Source organism: Bos javanicus, chromosome 10 (assembly GCF_032452875.1).
Source record: "Bos javanicus breed banteng chromosome 10, ARS-OSU_banteng_1.0, whole genome shotgun sequence".
Taxonomy (NCBI): Eukaryota; Metazoa; Chordata; class Mammalia; order Artiodactyla; family Bovidae; genus Bos; species Bos javanicus.
The window spans coordinates 76,044,213-76,069,798 of record NC_083877.1 but is presented as its reverse complement, the minus strand read 5'-3'; the positions used below and the strand labels follow the sequence as shown (position 1 = coordinate 76,069,798).

General features: G+C 37.3%; 1 protein-coding gene across 14 annotated transcripts in view; it reads left to right on the top strand.

Annotated features, from left to right (window-relative positions):
* The window catches only part of LOC133254818 (coiled-coil domain-containing protein 170-like), a 38,886-nt gene extending 15,434 nt beyond the window's left edge, over nucleotides 1–23,452 (top strand). For 10 of the 14 annotated variants that reach the window (XM_061429110.1, XM_061429109.1, XM_061429119.1 and 7 more), the window contains 7 exons: nucleotides 6,800–7,056; nucleotides 10,089–10,224; nucleotides 12,072–12,386; nucleotides 13,862–14,062; nucleotides 20,501–20,728; nucleotides 21,377–21,592; nucleotides 23,199–23,452. In XM_061429110.1, coding sequence (XP_061285094.1) covers nucleotides 6,800–7,056; nucleotides 10,089–10,224; nucleotides 12,072–12,386; nucleotides 13,862–14,062; nucleotides 20,501–20,728; nucleotides 21,377–21,592; nucleotides 23,199–23,360 — 1,515 coding nt within the window. In that variant the 3' untranslated portion in view covers nucleotides 23,361–23,452. Of the gene's footprint in view, nucleotides 1–5,618; nucleotides 5,762–6,799; nucleotides 7,057–10,088; nucleotides 10,225–12,071; nucleotides 12,387–13,861; nucleotides 14,063–20,500; nucleotides 20,729–21,376; nucleotides 21,593–23,198 lie in introns of those variants that run through there. The other 4 variants (XM_061429121.1, XM_061429113.1, XM_061429111.1 and 1 more) reach the window with 4 other exon arrangements.
* Nucleotides 23,453–25,586: the final 2,134 nt, after the last annotated feature.

Here is a 25,586-nt window from a genome sequence, read left to right as displayed (position 1 = left end):
GCCTGGGAAGATAATAGTTAAGGATGAGTTCTCACTTTCAGTAAAGTGCCAAATGGCAAATATTACTAATCTTATTAAATACTTGATGAAACATCTGAGTAGTATCAACAGATGAAAAAGAAGCCACATTTGTAAGAAGTACCTTGACTTTGATAGATTTGATACCCTGCAATGAACTAAAGGATACTTGTAGGAATTTTTTAGCCGAACTCTAGCATTCCAGTATTCTTGCCTGGAGAATCCCAGGGACGGGGGAGCCTGGTGGGCTGCCATCTATGCAGTCGCACACAGTTGGACACGACTGAAGTGACTTAGCAGCAGCAGCAGCAGTACCCTAAAATATTTGTTGCAAGAGATTGGTAATCAAGATTGGAATCCCAAGGCTGTTGTCGTTGTTAAAGGTAACATAATGTGGCTGCGAGTCTGTATTGCCTCTATGGTTACCTTTAAGTAAAATGTTCTAAGTGCTGATATTGTGGGACATTGGATAATGCCTTTTGAATAAGTAGCTATCTGTTGTTTCTATATTGGTTTGCTTGGGCTGCCGTAATAAAGTGCCATGGCCTGGCTGGCTTAGTTAACAGAAATTTACTTTTTCATAATTCTGGAGGCGAGAAGTCCAATATAAGGTGTCAACAGGGCTAGTTTCTTCTTCTTTTTAATGTTTCCCCCAGCTTTATTGCCATATAACTGACATAACATTGTGTAAATTTAAGATGTACAGTATGGTGATTTGACGTACATATGTGTTGTGAAGTGATCACCCCAATAAGGTTGGTTAATAACATCCATCACCTCGCATAATTACTTTTTTTTTTCATGGTAAGATGGTTAGTTTCTTCTGAGGCCTCTCTCCTGGGCTTGTAGATGGTCATCTGTTTTCTGTGTCCTAACTTGGTCACTGTGTCCAGGGGTTCATGTGTATGTCTAATTCATAAAAAACCTTTAAACAGATTTAAAGAAAATATGTAAGCTATTCATATAGAATTTCCAAGTACTTCTTAAAAACAATTTTTTACATGTACACAAAGCATTTGGTACCTACACATAGTTTTTGTTTGCCAAAGGTTCTACAAGGTCTGCAAAGGTTCTAAAAGGTTCTACAAGGCCTCATTGTGAATTGATTTTGGAGACTGTATACATGAAAAAGTATTTCATAGCTCATATTGGCATTTTCTAAATTTAATAAAAATCAGTGACAATTTAACTCCAAGCTTTTTTTAAAAAAAAAAAACAATTCCCTGGTGGTCCAGTGGTTAGTACTCCGTACTCTCCTGCCAAGGGTCTGAGTTCAGTCCCTGGTCAGGGAACTAAAGTATTACAAGCTGTACAGCCAAAAGAAAAAGAAAAAAAAAAACTTCAAAAAATAAAATAAATAAAATAAAAAACAAAATTTAAAAAAGTATATTGATTACAATAGAATACCTTCAGCTTGAGTCATCTTTCCCTTTACCAATAACCTATTATTTAATTTTATAGTAACACAATTGTCTTGATGAGACAGTTTTTCTATTCATGCATACATTTAAGTCTTTCTGTTATAATTATCTCTTTGTGGGACATACAAAAATAATTACCATGTGTTTCTGTCCAATAATGGAGAAACAGGTGCAAAAAGCTATATTTAGAAAAAGGCAGATACAGAAGGGATAAATATTAAAGAATTTAGTTGGTAATTGGATTGTCTAGTTTAGGGAATATGATATTGAGCTAAAACTCTTGCATAGTGCTAGGTAGGCTGCTGTAGTAATAAAAGTTAAACAGGGAATTCCCTGGTGATCCAGTGGTTAGCACTTGGCACTTCCACTGCAGGAGGCCTGGGTTAGATCCCTGGTCTCAGAACTAAGATCCCAAAAGCAGTGAGGCTCATCCAAGGGAAAAAAAAAAGTCTAACAATTTGTTAAAAAAAAATTACTGATAATATGTATAATAAGGCCTACTGTCTTAAATTTAAGATAAAATTAATGTGTTTTGCCAGTATTTTTAATTTGATTTTCAAGGAAACTTCTATTTGTGAGGGCAATATGACTGTTTTTTGCAGATATTTTTCTTCCCTTAGTGTAGTAACAAGGCAAATAATATAAAGGTGGTAAATGCACCAGTTCTGGAGGGGGTGAATGGAGGCAATATAAATTTTGCAGCTAAAGAAAAAAATCATGAGAACCAATTATTATTAATTTTAGTTGAACTTTTTATTGAGATAATTATAGATTCATTTGCAGTTTTAAGAAATAATACAAAGATATTCTTTGTAAACTTTTCACAGTTTCTTCCAAATTTTGCAAAACTATAAATGTAACAGCCTAAATATTGACATTGATGCAATACAATCCACCAGTATTATTCAGGTTTCCCCAGTTTTACTTGTACTCGTTTGTGGGTATTATGTTCTAAACAGTCAGTCAAAATACTGAACAATTAGTTTTAACAGCACAAAGATCCTTCCCATTGCCATTTGATATGCACATCCACTTCCTTCCCATCCCAACTCCTGGCAACCACTGATCTCTTCACCATTTCTAAAATGCTGTCATTTCAAAAATGTTATATACTGGAAAAAAAAGTTATATACTGAAAAGCTAAACATATTACCAAGTGACTCAACAGTTACACTCCTAGGTAGAAACACAAGAGAATTAGAAATATATTCACATAAAAACTTGTAAATGAATGTTCATTATAGCATTTTCTGTAAAACCGAAAAGTAGACACAACACAAATATCCATTGATGAGTAAATATGTAAAATGTGGTATATCCATATAGTAGAATATTATTTAGCCATGAAAAGGAATGAAGTACTAACTGATGCTCCAACATAGATGAACCTTGAAAACACTATGCTAAGTGAAAAAAAAGCCAGTCACAAGAGACAGCATATTATGTAATTCTCTTTATATAAAATGTCCAGAATAGGCAAATCCATAGAAACAGAGAACAGATTAGTGGTTGCCAAGGGCTGGGTTGGAGGTAACTACTAATGGGTATGGGATTTCTTTAAGGGATAATGAAAATGTTCTGGAATTAGATCACGGTGATGGTTGCACAACTGTGAACATACTAAAAACTGAATTGTATACGATAAAGGGTGAATTTACAGTGTGTGGATTATATCTCAATTTAAAAAGTAAAAAAAAGTTCAGTATGGCTACACAACTCTATGAATGTACCGAAAACCATTCAGCTGTGTACTTTAAATGGATAAATCTATGAATTGTACACCAATAAAGCTGTTTTTTAAATGTTTTGCAAATAGAATCATGCATATACAACCTTTTTAGATTGGCTTGTTTCACTCGGCATAATTTCCTGGAGATTTGTTCAAGCTGTTGTATCAATAGTTTGGTCCTTTTTATTGCTGAGATTGTGGTATGTATATACCACAGTTTGTTTAACCATTCACTTGTTGACAAATACCTGGATAACTTCCGGTTTTTTAGCTATCAAAAGTAAAGTTGCTATGAACATTCATGTACAGATTTTTGTGTGAACATAATTTTTCATTTCTCTGGGATAAGGGCCCCAAAATACAATAGCTGGGTCATATGGTATTTGCATATTTAGTTTTATAAGCAACTGCCAAGCAATTTTCCAGAGTATCTGGACCATTCTGTCTTCCTACCAGCAGCATATGAGTGATCCAGTTTCTTTGCATCCTCACCAGATCTGGCATTGTCCCTGTTTTGTATTTTATATATTTTAATATTTAATACATGGGGAGTGTTATTGCACTGTGGCTTTTATTTGCATATCCTTAATGGCTGGTGATGTTGAATCTATTTTTATGTGCTTGTTTGCCATCCGTATATCCTTTCTGGTAAAATTTCTGTTAAAGTCTTTTGCCCATTTTTTTAAATCAGATTGTTTTTTGAGAATTTAGAGTTCTTTATGTTAATATATTCTAGATATAAATCCTTTGTTGACAGTTTTTATCAACAAGCTCTATTTGAGTTTTGGGGTACCTAAATTTCGTTAAGTTCTAAATATATTTCAGGTTTCATTATGTCCAAATCCAACATCAAACTTATAAAAAACTTGGATTCTTTAACATCAACAATAACAGGAATACCTCTTTTATTGTCTTCCACTTTATTTCACCTCACAGATTCTGTGTTTTTTATAAATCAAAGGTCTGTGGCAGCCTTGCATTGCTCAGGTCTGTCTGAGCAGCTCAGGGCTCTTTTTCCACCAGCAACTGCTCACTTTGTGCCTCTGTGTCACATTTTGGTAACTCTTGCAATATTTCAGACTCTTTCATTGTTTTATTTGTTGTGTTGATCTGTGACCAGTGATTTTTGATGTTACTATTGTAATTGTTTTGGGGCACCATGAACTGTACCCATATAAGATAGTGAGCTTAGTTGGTAAATATTGGGAGTTTTGACTGCTCCGTTTACCTGCCATTCCCCCTCTCTCTCCCTCTCCTCTGGCTTCCCTATTCCCTGAAACAATATTAAAATTAGGCCAATTTATAACCTTACAATGACATGTAAGTGTTAAAGTGGAAGAAAGAGTTGTAGATCTCTCACTTTAAATCAAAAGCTAGAAATGATTAAGCTCAGTGAGGAAAGCAAGTCAAAACCTGAGATAGGTTGAAAGCTAGGCCTCTTGCCCCAAACTGTCAGCTTAGTTGTGAATGCAAAGGAAAAGTTCTTGAAAGAAATTAAAAGTGCTATTCCGGTGAACACACAAATGATAAGAAAGTGGAACAGCTTTATTGCTGATATGGATAAAGTCCTTGTGATCTGGAGAGAGATCAAACCAGCCCCAGCATTCCCTTAAGCCAGAGCCTAATCCAAAGCAAGGCTCCAACTCTCTTCAGTTCTAGGAAGGCTGAGAGAAGTAAGGAAGCTGCAGAAGAAAAGTTTAAAGCTATCAGAGGTTGGTTCATAGGTTTAAGGAAAAAGCTGTTTCCATTATGTAAAAGTACCAGGTGAAGCAGCAAGTGCTGACATAGTAGCTGCAATAAGATCCAGACGATCTGGCTAAGGTCAAGATGAAGGTGGCCACACTAAACAACAAATTTTCAATGTAGACAAAACAGCCTCTTGTTGAAAGAAGATGCCATCTAGGGCTTTCATAGCTAGAGAGGAGAAGTTGGTGCCTGGCTTCAAAGCTTCAAAGGACAGGCTGACTCTGGTTAGAGGCTAATGCCGCTGGTGACTTTCACTTGAAGTCAGTGATCAATCCAGTCTTAGAACCCTTGAGAATTATTCTAAATCTACTTTGCTTGTACTCTGTAAATTGAACAACAAAACCTGGATGATAGCACATTTGTTTACAACATGGGGTAACTGAGTATTTTAAACCTGCTGTTGAGTTTTACTGTTGAGAGAAAAAGAGTCATTTCAAAATATTATTGCTCTTGGTCACCCAAGAGCTCTGATGGAGATGTACAATGAGGTTAAATTTGTTTTCATGCCTGCTAATACAATCTCCATGGATCAGTTGCTGCTGCTGCTGCTGCTGCTAAGTCACTTCAATCGTGTCCGACTCTGTGCAACCCCATAGACGGCAGCCCACCAGGCTCCCCCGTCCCTGGGATTCTCCAGGCAAGAACACTGGAGTGGGTTGCCGTTTCCTTCTCCAATGCAGGAAAGTGAAAAGTAAAAGTGAAGTCACTCAGTCATGTCGGACTCTTAGCGACCCCATGGACTGCAGCCCACCAGGCTCCTCCATCCATGAGATTTTCCAGGCAAGAGTACTGGAGTGGGGTGCCATTGCCTTCTCCCCATGGATCAGTGGTCTGCCGTATCTCTGAGGTATGCCTGTAATCCAAGAGTGGTGTTTTTGTTTTCTTTTGTAATTCATAAAGTCATGACTTTTTAATCAAAATATTTCTCAATCACAGTTTTTCATTATACAAGCTGTAATTTTTTCAGACTTTCCTGAATATTCCACTACATGTATCAAACTATCTTTTAAAAAAATTTTTGTTTCAGAAAATGAAGTCGCTCAGTCGTGTCCGACTCTTTGCGACCCCATGGACTGTAGCCTACCAGGCTCCTCTGTCCATGGGATTTTCCAGGCAATAGTACTGGAGTGGATTGCCATTTCCTTCTCCAGGGGAATCTTCCTGACCCAGGGATCGAACCCAGGTCTCCCTCTTTGTAGACAGACGCTTTACCACCTGAGCCACCAGGGAAGTCCTAGTTAATTTACAGTGTTGGGTTAATTTCAGGTGTACAGCAAAGTGGATCAGTTATACGTGTGTCTATTCTTTTTTAGATTATTTTCCTATATAGGTCATTATAGAATATTGATTAGAGGTCCCTGTGCTATACAGTAGGTCCTTATTATCTATTTTCTATATAGTAGTGTGTATATGTCAAATTCAGTCTCCCAATTTATCCCTCTCCTCTTTACCCCTTGGGAACCATAAGTTTAATGCTGATGAGATTAAAATTATTTGTTCCAAATCCTTTGTGTCAATTTGATCTGATTTTTTAAATTAATTAATTTATTTTTGGCAATGCTGGGTCTTTTGTTGCTGCGCACAGGCTTTCTCTAGTTGTGGCTCGCAGGCTTTATTGCCTCGCAGCATTTTGGGGATCTTCTCAGACCAGGAATCAAACCCATGTCCCCTGCATTTCAAGACAGATTCTTAACCACTGGACCACCAGGGAAGCCCTAATAAGTTTTTTAAAATGTATTTAATATTGGAATCTACTGTTAGGAGATTCAAAAATCCTCATTTTGTTGTATAATGTATAATTTAAATGCTCATGATTTAAAATCATGAATTTTCTAAAACCAAAATTATAAATGACCTTAAAATAACACTTTCCTTTTCTCATTAGCTAAGAAATCTTCGAAACAAACTTCTCATAAAAGAAACTTCATTGCAAGAGATGAAGAGTGAGCTAGAAACTTACAAAGAAAATAACGTGCAACAGTCATTCCAGATAATGTCCCTGAAAGACGACATCAAGGACTTAGAGGAACTTATTGCTTCTCTAACCAGAATTAAATCTTTGAAAAACACCAGTATTCAGAGTCTTGAAAGAGGCAACTGGGATCTAACTGAAAGAATTACAGAACTAGAAAATCTTCTAAGGTAGGGAATTTTCTAGTTTGTTTTCAAAAATTTCATTCATTTTTCATAAGCTTGCAAATATTATATGAACTTCATATTCCTGACTGATCACAGAATTTAAATATAACAAAATTTAACATGCCTGACTCAAAATTAAATTTTTAATTAAGATATAATTTCCATTTCATTAAAATTCACCCTTTTGCAGCATACAATTTAGTAGTTTTTAGTATATTCACTAGGTTGTACAAGCATCACCACACTCTAATTCTAGAACACTTTCATCAACCCCTAAAAAAATCCATGTCTACTAGTAGTTACTCCCCAATCCACTCTCTCCAGTTTCTGACAACCAGCGGTCTACGGTCTTTCTCTTTGGGCTTGCCTTTTCTGGACATTTCATATGAATGAAATGTTACAATATATGGCCTCTGTGTCTAACTTCTTTAATTTAGCACAATGTTTTCAAGATACATCAATGTTTAGCCTAAATCAGTACTCAATTTTTTTATGGCTGAATAATATTCCATTATAAGGTTATACCACATTTTGTTTGTCCATTCATCAGTTGATGAACATTGGGCTGCTTCCTTTGCAAGGGACTTTATGAATGAGCTGCTATGTACATTGTTGTGTGAACTCTTACATGACTGTAAGTTTTATTTCTCTTAGTTAAATGCCTTAGGAGTAGAATTGCTGGGTTGTAAAGTAACTCTATGTTTAACTTTTTGAGGTTACTTCTGAGCGACTTCCAGGCTGTTTTCCAAAGAGTTTTGATGAAGCTTACCTTTTTTTTCTTTTGTCATTTTGTGTCTTTGGTGTTATAGCAAAGAAACCTAATCTCGTATCACAAAGATTTACACATATGTTTTATTTTAATAGTTACTGTTTTAATACTTAAAATTTTATCTTTGATCCATTTTGACTGTTTATTCATTTATTTTTGGCTGGCTGGTTCTTCACTGCTGTGTGCAGGCTTACTCTAGTTGCAGTGAGCAAAGGCTACTCTGTAGTTGCGATGCGTGGGCTTCTCTTTGTGTTGGCTTTGCTTGTTGTAGGTGTGTGGGCTTCAGTAGTTGTGACTTATGGGCTCGATTGTTGTGGCACACAGGCTGAGTTGCCCCATGGCAAATGGGATCTTCTCAGACCAGAGGTCAAACCTGTGTCCCCTGAATTGGCAGGGGGATTCTTAACCGCTGGACCACCAGGGAAGTCCCCACCATTTTCTTTTAGATTAATCAAGTTTTTATTACTATTTTTCTCCTGTGTTATTTTTAAATATCTTTTAAATTATCATTAACTTTTTAACTTAGACCTTCTGATTACAATTAAAGTCTAAATTAGTGCTGTTATGTTATCCGAAAATAGAAATCTTATAACAATGTAACTCTATTTACCCATCTTACGCTCCTGTACTATTGTTATGATACATTTTACTTTTCCAAATGTTATAAATCTCATAAGATATTAATTTTCAGTATTAATTTCTATTGACCCCCACACTCACTCCTGGTGCTCTTCATTCCTTTCTACAGTTCTGTGTAGCCACCAGGGATCGTTTTCCTTTATCCTGAAAAATTGCCTGTAGTTTTTCTGCAATTTAATGCAGTTCTTCTAAGGATGAATTTTTCCATTTTTCCTTCTGAAAGGTTTTTTTTTTTTTTTTACTGAGAACTCTAGGTTGCCAGTATTTTTTCTTTCTGCACTTTAACGTGTTCTTCGGTTATCTTCTGACTGTCTTACTTTGACTGACTTACTTTGAAAAGCCAGTGTTCAGTCTTATAGCTATATGTTAGAAGGTAATATATGCTTTTTTATCTGACTTTTAATTGGTAGAAATTTGATGATGATATGTCTTGGTGTGGCCGCCTTTGTATCTATCCTACTTTGGATTTGCAGAATTTACTTAATCTATCAATTGATGTTTTTCATCAGGTTTCAAAAATTCTTGGGAAGTATTTTTTAAAGTATTGTTTCTATCTCATTCTGTGTCTACTGTCATTCTAAGGCTATAATTGCAAGGAATGACCTTTTGAGTGTGACCTACATGTCTCCAATATAATTTTATTGAATTATATTTTCTCTTAGATAATTCAGATATTTTCTTTGACCTGACCCATATTCACTAATTCTGTAGGATGCAAATCTTCTATAGAAAAGAATATAACAAACATGGAAGGTAGACTGAAACTTTAACTTAGCTTCAAGGTAGAAAATATTACCAAACCTATCAATTGTTAATCAAAACAAGAACCAAATAATTAGTTGTTTGTGTTTGATAATAAAACAGGTTTTTACATATGCTGTTTTCTGTTTCTATTTCTAATTCCTTTACCTTTCTTGAAACTCTATTCAGGGATTCAGTTAAAGAGCCCATGCAGGTGTTACTAAAATGGGAATACAGTTGTCCTTCATCCCTTGTGCCTCAGTGTCTGCAGGGGATGGTTCTAGGACCCCTGAGAGTACCAAAATCTGCACATGCTAAATCCCTTATATAAAATAGTACAGTATTTGCATATAACCTATGCACATCTCTTGTGTACTTTAACTCAACTCTAGATTACTTGTAATAGCTAATCCTATGTAAATGGTTGCTTGTGTAAGATAAATTTAATTTTTGCCTTTTGGAACTTTCTGAAAAAAATTTTTTTGAATAGTTTCAATCCATGGCTGCTTGAATCCATGGATGTGGAACTTGCAAATACAGGCCCATGGTAATTGTACCCATGTGGAACCTCCTGATCATCACGATATTATCATAGGAGCAGAGATGTATTCATACTTAAATTTCCTCTTGAAAAAGAGTGGTTTCAAGATTGACCTCTCCCAGGGGAACTATTACAGACTTAACATGGAATCATTCTCTCCATTTCTCTACCATTTCTCATCTCTTCCTAGAATTAAGCCGGGAACTTGCACAACTCTTTTCATAAGGAATACATTTTTATTTGGTACACATATTTAATTTATTTTAAGTGGGGATATTTCTTGTTATTATTTGAAGTTTGAAAAATTGGTTTCATGATATTGTTACCTACCAATATCTTACACAGAGTACATCTGATTGAAAGAAAAAGAGCAGAGCGAAAAGCAGACCTTTTGGAGAAAAAGTTAGCAGGTGCTAACAGATTCTCCCCTTATATGAGTATGAAAGAACAAGAAGATTCCTTGGATAGTTTCATGACAAAGGTGAGAACAAATTTGGATTGATTTTTGAAGAAAAAGGATTTTTGTTACTTTATGTTATTCCAGGAGATAATTGGCAAATGTTGAGTGGTTTGTTGGTCCTCTTCTTGTGGAGGATAAAAGGAAGCAGTCCAGCATGGTGAACCGAAAGCGTTTCTGAAGTATGGAGAGAAAGTGCAAGGCAGATCTGAAGGTCTCTGTGATACTAAAGAGGAGGTTAGAGGGAATGCAGCTGTGAGAGAACTGGGAGGAGGTGGTGGTTAGAGAGTGAAATATTGAAGTTTTAAATTTCTGGTATGGGGTAGTTCTTGCTGCTGACAAAATCTGAGTTTTTGGATTTGTGTATAAGGATTGAGTAGGAGTGTAGAAGAAAGTCATTGAAACTGAGGCACAAGGGTCACAAAACTAAACTGGTGGATCATCCACACTGAATATTGAAATCTAGATGTATGCATGAGTTGGGTTTAGAAGGAGGAGGTTAGCCTGGTCCCTAGTAGACAGCAATTCACAGGATGAATAGAAGTTTTATGGAGGAATGCTGAAGGAGGATGGGAGATGAATTACTGTCAAGGAAGTGGTAAAAGTTTATTCTGAAATCCGTAGACTATAATTGTTTATTATATGCATGCTAAGTTGCTTCAGTCATGTCCAACTCTTTGTAACCCCATGAGCTGTAGCCTGCCAGGCTCCTCTCTGTCTGTGTAATTTTTGAGGCAAGAATGCTGGAGTTGGTTACCATGCCCTTCTCCAGGTTTATAGTATTCTGAATGTAAAATAAGTTCCATTGTGATCCAATTAATGTGAAGGGTTCCACTTAAAAAATTCAGCAACTACTTTCAGAGTTTAAAGTAATTCCAATTTTTAATTACCTCTTTCAAGTAATTCACAGTAACCCTTTCTATGTTTTTCACTCCTCTGTCATATCTCTGAAAAACTCTCCCACACCAGTCTGTGTAGCTCTGACCTTTTCTTCCACTGCTCTTTTATTCTACCTCTTTTTTTTTTTTTTTTTCCTTCCTGGGCTTTTAGTGAGACAAACCCATCATTACTTCAACAATTCTAGCTTCGCTTCTATCTCAAAGTTTCACATGACAAAAAGTCCAGAAAGTAAACTTATTTACTCAGTTTTCAGAATTGAAGGTGAAAAGAAGAATTTATAAAGGCAGAATCTTCCTGGGAGAGGGAGGGTGAAGGAGTAGTATTGCGTTATCTTCTATTTTTTCCTGTTTACAATGAAAGCAGGGCGCTTACAAGGGAACGGTTGGGGGAAACAAATGTGACTTATCTGTGCTTTTACATTATCAAAGCTGTTACTATTAAATGATGTTCTATAATCATAATTAAGTCTTTATGAAAATATCCATTTCCCTGCCAACTTTGCACTTAATAGTCTTAGCATTCATTGATGATCCTTGCCTGAATCAGTTATTTTGTTAGGAGAACCAAAATGCTGAGCTGTGAAAGTCTATCTTTCCTTCTACATGTATTACCTCAAAATATTCTGTAAACAGTTCCTTCATAAATTGGAGCAGTTGGTTAGCTACTTCTCTAAGTTAAACTTCCTGTGTTCTCAAAATACTTTCTCCATAACATCAGGTTTTTTGCCCTTCCCACATGCCCCCAAAGAGGTATTTTAATACCTCTTGATGTTCTATTTTACTCTTGTGAGTATGCTCTTGTCTCTCTTGTAACTCTGTAACTCTTTGTTTCTATAGAAAGCCTTTTCTCCTCAAGTTCTGTATTATGACTATACTGTATTATGACTATGACTATATTTCAAAAGGACAGAAATATATGTCTCGATATTAAATTCCAAATGAGAAGTTTAACACGTGTGTTGGTATATTTAGGATAAGGATGAAGCTATCCTGGTCAAAAATTTTGAGAGAGACAACACTTTTTGCTCTGAAGGACCAAAAGATGGACAGAAAATTTGGGATAAGTGTCAACAAGATTTGATCCATGAGGAAAAACAAATACTTGAGTTAGACAGACCTCCACGTTCATACAACTGGGAAACTAAAATAGCGCGATCCCACTATCAGAAATTCCTCAGTCAGCTGTCTGCTCTTCCCAGCAACAGTGCTGAGCCCACACCAGCCATAGAGGAAGCTGTGAAAGAGAGCCTTCTGGAGACTGGTGCAAATGAGCAATCTTGGAAGTCCGTAAGTGTATCGACAGATGAGTTCCTCTTTCAAATTAGTTTTAAGATGTGGATTTTGATGTTAGTCGTCAGTGAACCCTGTGGCCCTGATTGTATTTTTATTACTATAGTGATAAGAGGGATGAAGATGTCCATTATCACAATAGGGGTATTTAAGAGCAGAGAGGCCGGGTATGAATTCCAGCTCTACGATTACTGAATGTGTGCTTTGGGGCAGGTTATTTATGTTCTCTGTGCCTCAGTTTTGTAAATTTTGGTGGGAGTGGGTTTAGGGGGGATATAGTTTGTGTACCACAGAATGGTTGTAAGGATTAAATGGATTAATACATAATAAATGCTTAGTAGAGGTCAGTGTAAGCTCAGTGAATGTTAGCTTAAACATAGTGGTGTGAGGATAATGCTTCTGTCATGACCAAACACTGGTCAGTTTAGTCAGTGCAGTGAAGTAAATTATCAAGTCAGTCATTTGTGTGAATTTACTGGTCACGTCTGTCAAGATTGATCCAGCAAGTTCAAGTGGATATATCTCCTGTTATGTTCAAATTATTGTAGTAAAATTTCATCACTCTTCATCCTGACATTCAAGTGAAAATAGGTATTGCTTAAATTCAGTTTGTTAGTAAAACCTGCTACACAGTAGTATGCTTATTGTACAGTTACAATTTTTTTACACACTCTCTCCTAAAATTCATTATACTATTTTATTTCTCAGTATTCACTAAAATGTCTTATTTTTATATATCAAACCTTTGTTTCTTTTTTTTAAAACCAGCTTATACATGTTAAGTCTTCTTAAACATCTTCCCCACTCATCTATTTAGTAACTTAGTGTTCAGTTCAGTCGCTCAGTCGTGTCCAATACTTTGGGACCCCATGGACTGCAGCATGCCAGGCCTCCCTGTCCATCACCAACTCCCGGAGTTTACTCAAACTCATGTCCATTGAGTTGGTGATGCCATCCAGCCATCTCATGCTCTGTCATCCCTTTCTCCTCCTGCCTTCAATCTTTCCCAGCATCAGGGTCTTTTCAAATGAGTCAGCTCTTCGCATCAGGTGGCCAAAGTATAGGAGTTTCAGCTTCAACATCAGTCCTTCCAATGAACACTCAGGACTGATCTCCTTTAGGATGGACTGGTTGGATCTCCTTGCAGTCCAAGGGACTCTCAAGAATCTTCTCCAACGCCACAGTTCAAAAGCATCAATTCTTCCATGCTCAGCTTTCTTTATAGTCCAACTCTCACATCCATACATGACCACTGGAAAAACCATAGCCTTGACTAGACGGACCTTTGTTGGCAAAGGAATGTCTCTGCTTTTTAATATGTTGTCTAGGTTGGTCATAACTTTCCTTCCAATGAGTAAGAGTTTTAATTTCATTACTACAATGTTAATATAAGTAGAACTTGCACATAGTTTTGAAAATAGAAATCATGGACCATTGGGGTGTTTTATCTATTTTTTTTTTTTTCCCTACAGAGAGCTGAAGTCCTTCAGCAGGAAATGCAGATGCTCACTAAACGATTGGAGAAGCAATCTCATCACTCTGAAGAAACTGCTGGAGAAGTATCCGACACTGAGGAAAAGTATATGGAACAAAAAAGACTCTTGAAATGTCTGGAAGGAAAAATTGCTATTAATGACCTTTTTCAAGGGAAATTAGACTTGGACATGAACAAAGTAAGAATTTCTTGAAGTATAAGGCATTTTTTTGACAATGAAAATGATCATCTTATGTCATTTAAATGTTCAAAGCTATTAATACTATTTGTACTTTCTTAATAGTGGGAAAGGGAGGAAATTTTGCTACAAATTTTGAACCTTCTGATTTTATCAAAATACCTCTCATTCCATTATCTCCCATTTTTCTACTGTACACATTTGATATTTATTATAAGGGCATTTGTTTACATATATATTTTTAAATTGGAGGATAATCGCTTACAATGTTGTGGCGGTCTCTGCCACACATCAGTGTGAATCAGTCATAGTGATATAGATATTCCCTTCCTCTTGTGCCTCTCTCCCGCCCCTTCCTCCCCTCTAGATCATCACAGAGCGGCAGGCTGGGCTCCTGTGTTACACAGCGGCTTCCTGCTCGTTACCTGTTTACACAGGATAGTGTATATATGTCAGTGCTACTTTCTCAATTTGTCCTACCCTCTCCTTCCTCCACTGGGTCCACCAGTCCACTCTCTGCATCTGCATCTCCATTTCTTCTCTGTAAATAGGTGTATTAGTACTATTTTCCTAGATTCCATATACATTAATAAACAATGTACTTCTTAATATACTTTTAAAAAAAGATTAGAGGGAAATGAATTCAAAGAAATGACTCTCTAAAGATGGAATTTTAGCTACTGTGTCAGGGAAGGGGCTGTTGGTGAAATTCCTCAATAATTACCTTATAGACCATTTCCTTTTCTATTTTTTGCTTCTCTGCATCTATAAAGTCAATCCTAAAAGTGGAGTGGGACTAGGTAGGATTTTTTCAGGAGATTTTGATTCTATTTCACTACCTCTTCACAGAATCGCATGTCATACCCATCCCCATGCTATACTCTTTCTATACTTGCTGTGCCCCAGAGTATAAACTCACGCACTCACTACTGAGTCTGTCATTCCATCCGGTCATTCATTCATTCATTGATCGCGTATAGTTTGATCACTCAGTTTTTAAAAACTTCCAGCACTTGGTAAAGTGGTATTGGCAATGCACTCCAGAGCACAAGGATGAATCCAGCTTCTACCTCTGCTCTTGAAAATGTAGTTGACAATGATTCATTTCCACATAAATATTTTGAAATATATTATGTTAAAATTTAAGACTATATAAATAGCACATGCATTCCACAACCCTTGAAACCATGCTAAAAGATTTGACGAAAACAATAATAATCTTCTCTAACCCTCTTTCTGCCTATTCACCTCGGTAACCAGTGTGTCTATATCTTCTATAACTATTGCAGTGATTATGGAAATATATGAGTATATACATATATGTAAATGTTGACATTTTTACAAAATTTGGACTGTACTAGTCAAAATACTCATCTTACTTGATAAGTAAGTACTTCATGGTCTTTCCTTAGATCAAAAGATACAGGTTTAACTCATTCCTTTACAGTTGCATAATATTCCATACTCTATATATAACTTATTTAACCAGTTCCCTATTAAGAACTATTGATGGTCATTCTCTTATTCCTACTTTTTATGCCACTACAAATAATGCTGAAATAAGTATGTTCACACATATGTATTTCCACACTGGTGCTTTCTCCCTCTATGGTGGGTGTGTGTGCGCTCAGTCACTTAGTTGTGTTCTACTTGGCTACCCCATGGACTGTAGCCCACCAGGCCCCTCTGTCCATGGAATTTTCCAGCAGGAATCCTGGAGTGGGTTGCCGTTTCCTAGTCCAGAGGATCTTCTCGACCCAGGAATTGAACCCGCATCTCTTTGCACCTACTGCATTGGCAGGCAGATCCTTTACTGCTAGCACCACCTGGGAAGCCCCCTCTCTCTATGGGATTGAGTTCTAAATGTGTTCAATTAATGTATGAGTTCAATATAGTGTATGAGTATTTTTTTTCCCTTTGGTTGCACCACATAGCTTGCAGGATTTTCATTCCCTGACCAGCAATCAGATCCAGGGCCCTGGCAATGAGAGTGCTGAGTCCTATCCACTGGACCACCAGGAAGTTTCCTCAATATTTAAAAGTTTAATGGCTTCCCTGGTGACTTAGATGTAAAGAATCCACCTGCAATGTGGGAGACCTGGGTTCAATCCCTGGGTCAGGAAGATCCCCTGGAGAAGGAAATGGCAACCCAGGCCAGTATTCTTGGCTGGAGAATTCCATGGACAGAGAAGCCTGGCAGGCTACAGTCTATGGGTCACAAAGAGTCAGACACAACTGTGCAGCTGAGCTCACACACATGTACCACCTTACTGAATTTACTTATTAAGTCCAATAATTTAGTTCTAGGGTTTTCTTGACACAGTTGAATATTATAGTTTTATAGGAAACAATGTATTTCTTTTAGGTTTTCAACTTATTGCCACTGAGTTACAAAGTAGTGTTTAGAATTCTTTTCATGTTTTCTATATCTATGCATTCTGTATGTTTCTCCTTGCTAATATTGTGTGTTTTCACTTTCTCTTTTTCCTCCTTAACCAGACTTGCCTGGGACATCTATTTTATCTTTCCAAAGAACTAATGGTTCTTTTTTATATGCATTTTACCAGTTTAGTTTTGATGTATACATAAGGAAAATATACGGTACCTTTATTAAATCTATACCCCTTGTTTCTCTTTTTCCTTATGTAAATATGCTCTTTTTGGTGGGGGGTGTTCCCTTGTTTTAATTCATAAAAACAGCAAAGGCTGTAAATATTCCTCTGTAAGTTGTTCAGTATATTTTTATATGAAGTTCTTTCACTGTATAAGTGTTTATAATTTTTCTATTAATTTTCATTTCTTCTTTGAGCTGCAGTTATTTAGAATTTTTTATCTTTTACACTTATATGTATATATTACTACTACTACTACTAAGTCGCTTCAGTCGTGTCCGATTTTGTGCGACCCCAGAGACGGCAGCCCACCAGGCTCCCCGTCCCTGGGATTCTCCAGGCAAGAACAGTGGAGTGGGTTGCCATTTCCTTCTCCAATTCATGAAAGTGAAAAGTGAAAGTGAAGTCGCTCAGTCATGTCTGACTCTTAGCGACCCCATGGACTGCAGCCCACCAGGCTCCTCCGTCCATGGGGTTTGCCAGGCAGGAGTACTGGAGTGGGGTGCCATTGCCTTCATCGATGTATATATTATATATACATATATATTTTTTAAATTAAATATACCACGAGTCTTCTATTGAAAAGCAGCAGCCCATTTCTGTACTTCCACCTATCCTATTTCCCAGAGGGAACTACTTTTAACCTTTTTAGCTATTGCTTCTGGTAGTAAACTCCATTTTCTTAAATGATTTGCTTATACTGCTATGTGTGCTGTGCTGTGCTTACTCAGAGCTCAGTCATGTCCAACTCTTTGCAACCCCAAGGACTGTAGCCTGCCAGGTTCCTCAATACATGGGGATTCTCCAGGCAAGAATAGTGGAGTGGGTTGTCATGCCCTCCTCCAGGGGATCTTCCCAACCCAGGAATTGAACCAGGATCTCCTGCCTTGTAGGTGGATTCTTACCAGCTGAGTTATCAGGTAAGCCCTTATATTGGTATATCCTGAGTTATTTGTTTTAGACATTATCTGTTGACTTCCTATTATATGATAGATATAATTTTATCTCTTTCCCCCTCCACCTTCTATTGTCCCAGTATAGCTATATCAGTATTTTTAGCTAGACCCATAATCAGCATTTACTTCAATATGACACTAAATAATGTTTACAAAATGCCCAGTATTATACTCTTGTGACATTTCCTTTCTTGTAGTAATGTGTGTTATTTTTCCTAGAGTTAATAGTTTTCTTGTATTTTCATATGTATAATTTTCAACATTCACTTATTAATTTTTCCCCAATATTATGTCAGATGATCTTATAATCTACAAAAATCTCCCATTCTTTCTCATCCAGACTCCTTAATTCTCTTGCATCAGTCTGGACTGTTGCTCTGTGGGCCTGGGCACAGCTATAATCCTGTGACTTTTCTTCTCCAATCTCTTGGTTAGGTTGCACTGTTTCCTGAATCTTTTGTCTTCCTTTCTTTTGATGTACTTTCTTATTTTGCTGGGGTACATCTTCTAATAGATTTCTAAGAAATGGTATCTTGGAGGGAAAAATTCTTTGAATAAATTACATGGTCTTTTTTTGTTATTGTTTACCGTCAGGATCAGTTGATAGTTGGGTTTAGACTTTATTTTCACACAGATTTGAAGGCATTACTCCATTGTCTTCTGATTTCCAGTGTGTTATTAAGAAAAATGGTGCCATTCTCATTCTCATTCCTTAATATGTTACTTGTTTTATTTTTTTTAATGGATTAAGACATTTGAAATAACATTTTAAGTAACTTTTTTCTCATTATAAAATTAATTTATGTACATTAGTTCTGTATGTTTCTCTTACCTAATAGTATTTTCATTTTCTCTTCCTTTTTTAAAAGTTAAAAAAATGTATTTATTTATTTATTATTGTTGGCTGCACTGGGTGTTCAGTGCTGGGTGCAGGCTTCTCTAGTTGCAGCAGGCAGGGGCTATTCTCTAGTTGTGCTGCACAAGCCTCTTGTTAAGGTGGCTTCTCTTGCTGTATACCATGGGCCCTAGAGCAAGTGGGCTTTAGTAGTTGCGGCTTGTGGGCTTAGTAGGTTTCAGCATACTGGCTCAGTAGTTGCGGCTTGTGGGCTTAGTAGTTGTGCCACATGGCTTAGTTGCTCCATGCGTGTGGAATATTCCAGGACCAAGGATCAAACCTGTGTCCCCTGTATTGGCAGGCAGATTCTCAACCACTGGACCACCAGGGCAGTCCTCTCTTCCTTCTTTAACCAGCCTTGCCTGGAGTATCTATTTTCTTATTGGAAGAACTAGTGATTCTTTAAAATATATTTTATTAATTTTTAGTTCATGTATAATGAAAATATGCATATCTTTATTAAATTTGCACCTCTTCTCCATCTCTCTCTTTTCTGGTAGTATCTTTATAAAGTATAAAATAGTAGAAAGGATACAATTAAAATAGCCAGTAATTCTACCACTTTGAGATAACCAGTGTTAACATATAGGTATATTTTACTATCAGAGAAGGCAATGGCACCCCACTCCAGTACTCTTGCCTGGAAAATCCCAAGGACGGAGGAGCCTGGTAGGCTGCAGTCCACGTGGTCTCGAAGAGTCGGACACGACTGAGCGACTTCACTTTCACTTTTCACTTTCATGCACTGGAGAAGGAAATGGCAACCCACTCCAGTGTTCTTGCCTGGAGAATCCCAGGGACGGGGGAGCCTGGTGGGCTGCTGTCTATGGGGTCGCACAGAGTTGGACACGACTGAAGTGACTTAGCTTAACATAGCATATTTTACTACGACTATTTTTCATGAATATTTTAACATAACTGAGATAAGCATCGGAGAAGGCAGTGGCACCCCACTCCAGTACTCTTGCCTGGAAAATCCCATGGATGGAGGAGCCTGGTGGGCTGCAGTCCACGTGGTCGAGAAGAGTCGGATACAACTGAGTGACTTCACTTTCACTTTTCAGTTTCATGCATTGGAGAAGGAAATGGCAACCCACTCCAGTGTTCTTGCCTGGAGAATCCCAGGGATGGGGGAACCTGGTGGGCTGCCGTCTATTGGGTCGCATAGAGTCGGACACGACTGAAGCAACTTAGCAGCAGCAGCAGCAGAGATAGGCATAATTTTTCTTCATCCTGCTTCTTTCATTTAAATATATCATTAGCATTTTCTCTTAGTAAGTATTTTTGAAAACTTGATTTATAAGAAATGTATTAATCTGAATGGAATCCTAGATTTCTGATTTAAAAAAGAATGGATATGTAACAAGCAACGAAGGTTTACTGTATAGCACAGGAAACAGTAGTCAATATCTTGTAATAACCTATAATGGAAAGTAATCTGAAAAATAATATATGTGTATATGTATAACTTAATCACCTTACTGTGTACCTGAAATACTGTAGGTCAACTATAACTTCAATAAAATGTATATATTAAGGGAAAAAAAAACAAAAGAAATATATTAATTCTTAATACATGAAATGTATTAATTAATCACATGTAATTTAATTCTTTTTTGACATTTGTATTTCTTCATGTTATAAATACTGTTGTAGAGGATATCTTTTTGCTTGAACCTTTAAATATTTTATTATTTCCTAATCATACCTTATTAGAAAAGTTGAACTAAGACATGCTATCACGTGGTGTTTATAAATTGTCTGCTTAACTGTACCTTTGTTAGCATTAAGCTATCACTTTTCTGTCACATTTTATTTTCTGAATTATTATAATGCATATTTATGGTGAAAACTATCCTATTTATATAAGAATTAAGTCTATAATTTATCAGTCTAGAGCAGATCTGGTATGCTAGTGTGGAATACCATCTTAAAGCATAGCTTCTTTGTTTCAATACTGTTGATTTCTGTAAAGGAAAACTCTCAATCTAAGATTTCCCAGGTGGATGAACATGGCAAAACATTCGAGCAGCTAGAGAAAGACAACAAGCAAGAAACATTACTGAATATTCAGCAGAATTTTCAGACTGTTACAACTCAAAGATTAGAGGAGAAAATTCAGAAACTTCAGAAACAGCTCAGTGACTTGAAATTGTCAAATAAAAATATGAAAACTCAACTGACAAGAGTAAATGTCCTTAAAGTAAGTAAAGGATGTGAGGCTTTCAAAAATTCACTTAAGCTTTGTTCTGTTACTGTTTTTGCTGTATGTTTCTCATTGAACTTAAAAAATTATTTTACACCCATAAAAATAATATATATAATATTAAACATATAGGATAATAAAGTTAGATGTTGTAAATCCACCACTCATCTTAAGAATCAGAGTATCTTTGGATCTTCGCTGTATCAAGCTTCAGTTGTAGTATTTCGAAAGTACATTTTATGCCTGAAACCAAAGATGCACTAGATACTTATTGGTCAACTTTTTTTGCCCGTTTATCAAGAATATTTAATCTTACTGTATCCAGTTATTCTCTATTTCTGTGTTTGATTACCACAGACTAAGACTCTTGAGGACATGGAACATGTGTTAAACCTCTTTAAATCCCAAATGCCTAGTTAATAAAAGTTCTCATTAACTATTGGTTATTGATGAACATAGTGGAGAAATGTCCTCTTAATTCATAAATTGTGGAATTTTCTTTTTCTACATTATCTAGCTCGTAAAAGAAAGAAAGAGAGAGGAAGAAAGTAAAAAAGCATGAGTTATCATGCATCATGCCTGTCTGTTACTTAGAAGAGATCTAATCATAGTCTTCTCCCTTTCCCACAACCTCTACCCTCATAGGACAAAACAATTGAGAAGCTCAGGGAATCTCTAACAAAAGTTGAAGCAATGAAAGGGAAGGCAGTTATGGAAACAGACCTGAAAACTACAGTAGACTCTGATGAGCAAGAAGCAAGATGGGATAAAAAGAAGATCCATCAAGTGTTAGAAACTGCCACTCCTGAGCTCAGCACAGCAAAGAGCACACTTGAAGAAGTACCGGGAAAACAAGAAAAGGTTTGTTTTCTTTGAATACTATATTAAAATTCTTTAAGTTGAAGTGATAAACACCAACCTCAATTTAGACTACCCTAACTTAGACAATGGAGAAGGCAATGGCACCCCACTCCCGTACTCTTGCCTGGAAAATCCCATGGACGGAGGAGCCTGGTGGGCTGCAGTCCATGTGGTCTCGAAGAGTCAGACACAACTGAGCGACTTCACTTTCACTTTTCACTTTCATGAATTGGAGAAGGAAATGGCAACCCACTCCACTGTTCTTGCCTGGAGAATCCCAGGGACGAGGGATCCTGATGGGCTGCTGTCTATGGGGTCGCACAGAGTTGGACACGACTGAAGTGACTTAGCAGCAGTAGCAGCAGCAACTTAGACAAAAGAGAATTGATTGCCTTGTGGAATCAGAGTTAAACAACCAGAGCTCCGAGAAGGCAGAGATGCACCTGGGCTATGGATCAGCACCTGGAATCTTCAACATAAGGCCTTTGTCACCATTTCTTCTTGGCATCTCTCAGTGAACTTCTGTCTGACTGACAGCCACAGGGTTAGAGTTTCTGTGACAGGAGAGAGAATCTCAAGAAAGGGTCTTAAGAGCCCTGAACAGTTTGGATGTTAGTGCTTTTCTGTTTTCTTCTTATCACAATTTTGAATGCGTATTTGCCATTTATCTATTCACTTTAAAATCCCTTTAATTGCCTTGCGCTCTCAATTTCAGGTGTTTCTACTTTAGGATATTTAGGGGGCAGGGTTTACATACTAGGTTTCTTAACTCAGTACCACCTTCTTCTGTTGACATGGTGAGTGGAGCTTCTTAAAGTTTACTTAGGAAGTCAAGCCTTTTATTTTGGGGCAGGGTTTATGTGATGTCTGTTTCTGCAGTACTCTCTTGTTTATATAAGTCCCTAATTTCCAGTGCTTGCTTTTTCCTTTTCCTTTATCACTAAGCCTCCTCAGAAACCTTGCCCTCTAGATCTGCCTTTTCTGCTCTCACATACTTTCATGCACCTTTCTTTTCCTTCCACAGACACCGGTGTTCTGATCCACCAGTTCTCAGACTTGTTTTTAGTATTTCCTCCTTTGTGAACTGTCCCGTATCTGGGACACCGGAGGAATCTAGCTGCATACTCCAGCTTGGGTTCTCAACTAGCCTTTGCCGGTTTAGAATATTTATTTCCCCACTTATATGCAGAATGAAGTCTGTGGTAGTCTCTACTTGTGCTTTAGGCATGATTTATGGATGATTTTATCTGCTCTCCTGTTGATCACTATAGAGAATGGGCAGAGAGAGATGTACTTCGGGGACTCTATTACCTACAGCAAATCAGAAGCCCCCAAAATAATTACCTCACGGATGAAAAGCAAGCAGCAGTAAAATTAAGTTTATCCTATAAAATTGTAAAACTAAAAACAAATCTTAAAATACAAAAGTAAGTTTAGATTTCTTATAATAGAGTTTTTTTAGCTTAAAAATATATTTGAATGTAGAATATGTTATACTTCATAAAGAAATGTTTAATAAAACTAAATTTCTTAATATTTCATTGTACATAGTAAGGTGATCAAAACTCATGACATATCTTGATTTTGGGGGGGTGGTTCTTTGTAGCTTGTTGACTTTCGAGAAACTATTATGAAGATGTTGGGCTTTAACATGAAAACAGCAGACAAGAAAATCATCAATCACCTAAGGCTTATTATACAAGTATATGAAGCATCTGACAAATCAAAGATGGCTTCTGAGTGTGAGACTGGACAGGATAATGAATAAAGAATTTCTGCAAACAAGAACTCACAAATATGGACATTTCCTCTAGCGTCTTGAATATGGTTATATTATGAATAAAATGCATTTGAAACTTTTCAGTTAAATCTGTTCTCTCCTTTGATATTTGGCAATTCACTTTTCTTTGTTGCAATCATGTTCTACATACATACAAATACATTTATTTGTGGTCTAGTCTGGATTGTTATTATAATGCATAGTGTCTAATTATATTTATTAACTGTATTTTAAGCAGAACTAACCCTTAGTTGGAATATTCGTATCTACGTTAATGGCTTGTGTCTAGAATGAATGGTTTTTGGGGTATGTCCCCTTATGAATCTAGGTAAAGTTACAGTCTATAATTTGAATCTATTTTATCTATTTGATTAACTGAGAGTTTGAAAATCAGATATGTGCTGGCGTCCAGCCCCAGCAGGATCTAGGGATTCCCTCAGGATGACAGCGTTGGCTAAAGAATAGATAAAGAGATAAGGAAAGAATTTTGCAGTTAAGAAAATAGAGGAGAGAAAAAAGAGGCTGATATTCCTTGGTTTACGCAGAAAGCCAATAAAGCCCCAGCACGGGACTTGCTCTGTTCACGTAGGCTGCAGGCGCCCTCTCGAATCTCGGAACGTGCCCCACCTTAGGCACTTTCTCGAGTGGGTCTTAGAAGCCCAGGCAGGAAAGTGAACGCAGAGAGCCCCTGCGCCCCATGAAATCAGCCTGAATAGGAAAAGGAAAGAGAAAGAACGACATGGGGAGACCGAGCTTCGGTAAGCAAGGCCCGCACTTTATTTTCCAAAGTAGTTTTTATACCTTAAGTTGTGCATAGAGGATAATGGGGGAAGGGGTAGAGTCATGCAAGGTCAGCAGTCCTTGATCCTTATCGAAGCCAGGCTTTCTTTCTGCAAACCTATCATATGCAAAAGTTTTAGGCGCATCATCTTCTGGCCAGGAGGCCTGTTAACATTTCATGACCCTTTCTTCAGAAAACTTATTTTTCTCTAAAGGTGATTATTCTAAAGTCAGGCGCCACCCTCCAAAAGCATTAGATAAAGTTGCATTCCTATAGGGCAAAAGTGTGGTGGGCTATAACAAGAAAAGAATTAACTCAAGGGTCCAAGGTTACAAACATTAAAGGTACTACTTACATTTCTATACACCAACTATATTAATCAATATACTCCCAGGGACTCAGTAGGTAAGGGATATGGAAACTTGGCAGCAAGCATTAGCTCAACAAAGAAATCCTCTACTGCTAAGTCGCTTCAGTCATTTCCCGACTCTGTGCGACCCCATAGATGGCAGCCCACCAGGCTCCCCGTCCCTGGGATTCTCCAGGCAAGAACACTGGAGTGGGTTGCCATTTCCTTCTCCAATGCATGAAAGTGAAAAGTGAAAGCGAAGTCGCTCAGTCGTGTCCGACTCTTAGCAACCCCATGGACTTCAGCCTACCAGGCTCCTCCGTCCATGGGATTTTCCAGGCAAGAGTACTGGAGTGGGGTGCCATTGCCTTCTCCAAATCCTCTACTAGTTCTATTCTAACAATTTTAACTCTCTGAGAAGCTCTGCATTGTTAGAATATCTTAAGCTTCCTGTGCCTCTTGTGGTTGGGAGGCTGTGAATCTGAACAAACCTGTCAGGCAAGCTAGAAAGTCATCAGAGGGGTTTGAATTGAAACACTCCTATTATGCCCAGGAGACTTATTAACTAGAGTTTTAAGTTGATATTCTTCAGAGAAAGGTGGTCGGGGATAGCCCCCCGTTAATGTCAGAGGAGTTGGTTAAAGTCGTGAAATAGTAAAACAGACAGATTTTGGTTTTGGGGTAGACACTCAGGCAGGCCCAGAGGGGCACCCCTCGAGTTGTGGCTCGCCTTGCCCACCAGAACTCTCCCACATGGCCTTGTCATGGGTGGGGACTCCCGTGCTGGGTCCCAGCAGATATGAAATATTGAAAGGTAGGAAACTCATTAAGAATTATTAATAATGTGCAAGAATATATTGTTTATTTTTCTTAGTTAATAGTGTCTGCCAGTGTTTTCCTAATTGTAGATAGATCTCTTAAGTTAATGATGTTTTAAAATATATTATTTCTAAATTTTACTTAGAACAGGAAACTGTTCATCTTACAAGATAGTTTTAGATTTATCCAAGATGTCCTCTGTAGGAACAGGTCAGAATCTGGACAGGCCTGTGGATACCCAGTGCCTGCTGTTGTCATTTGAAAA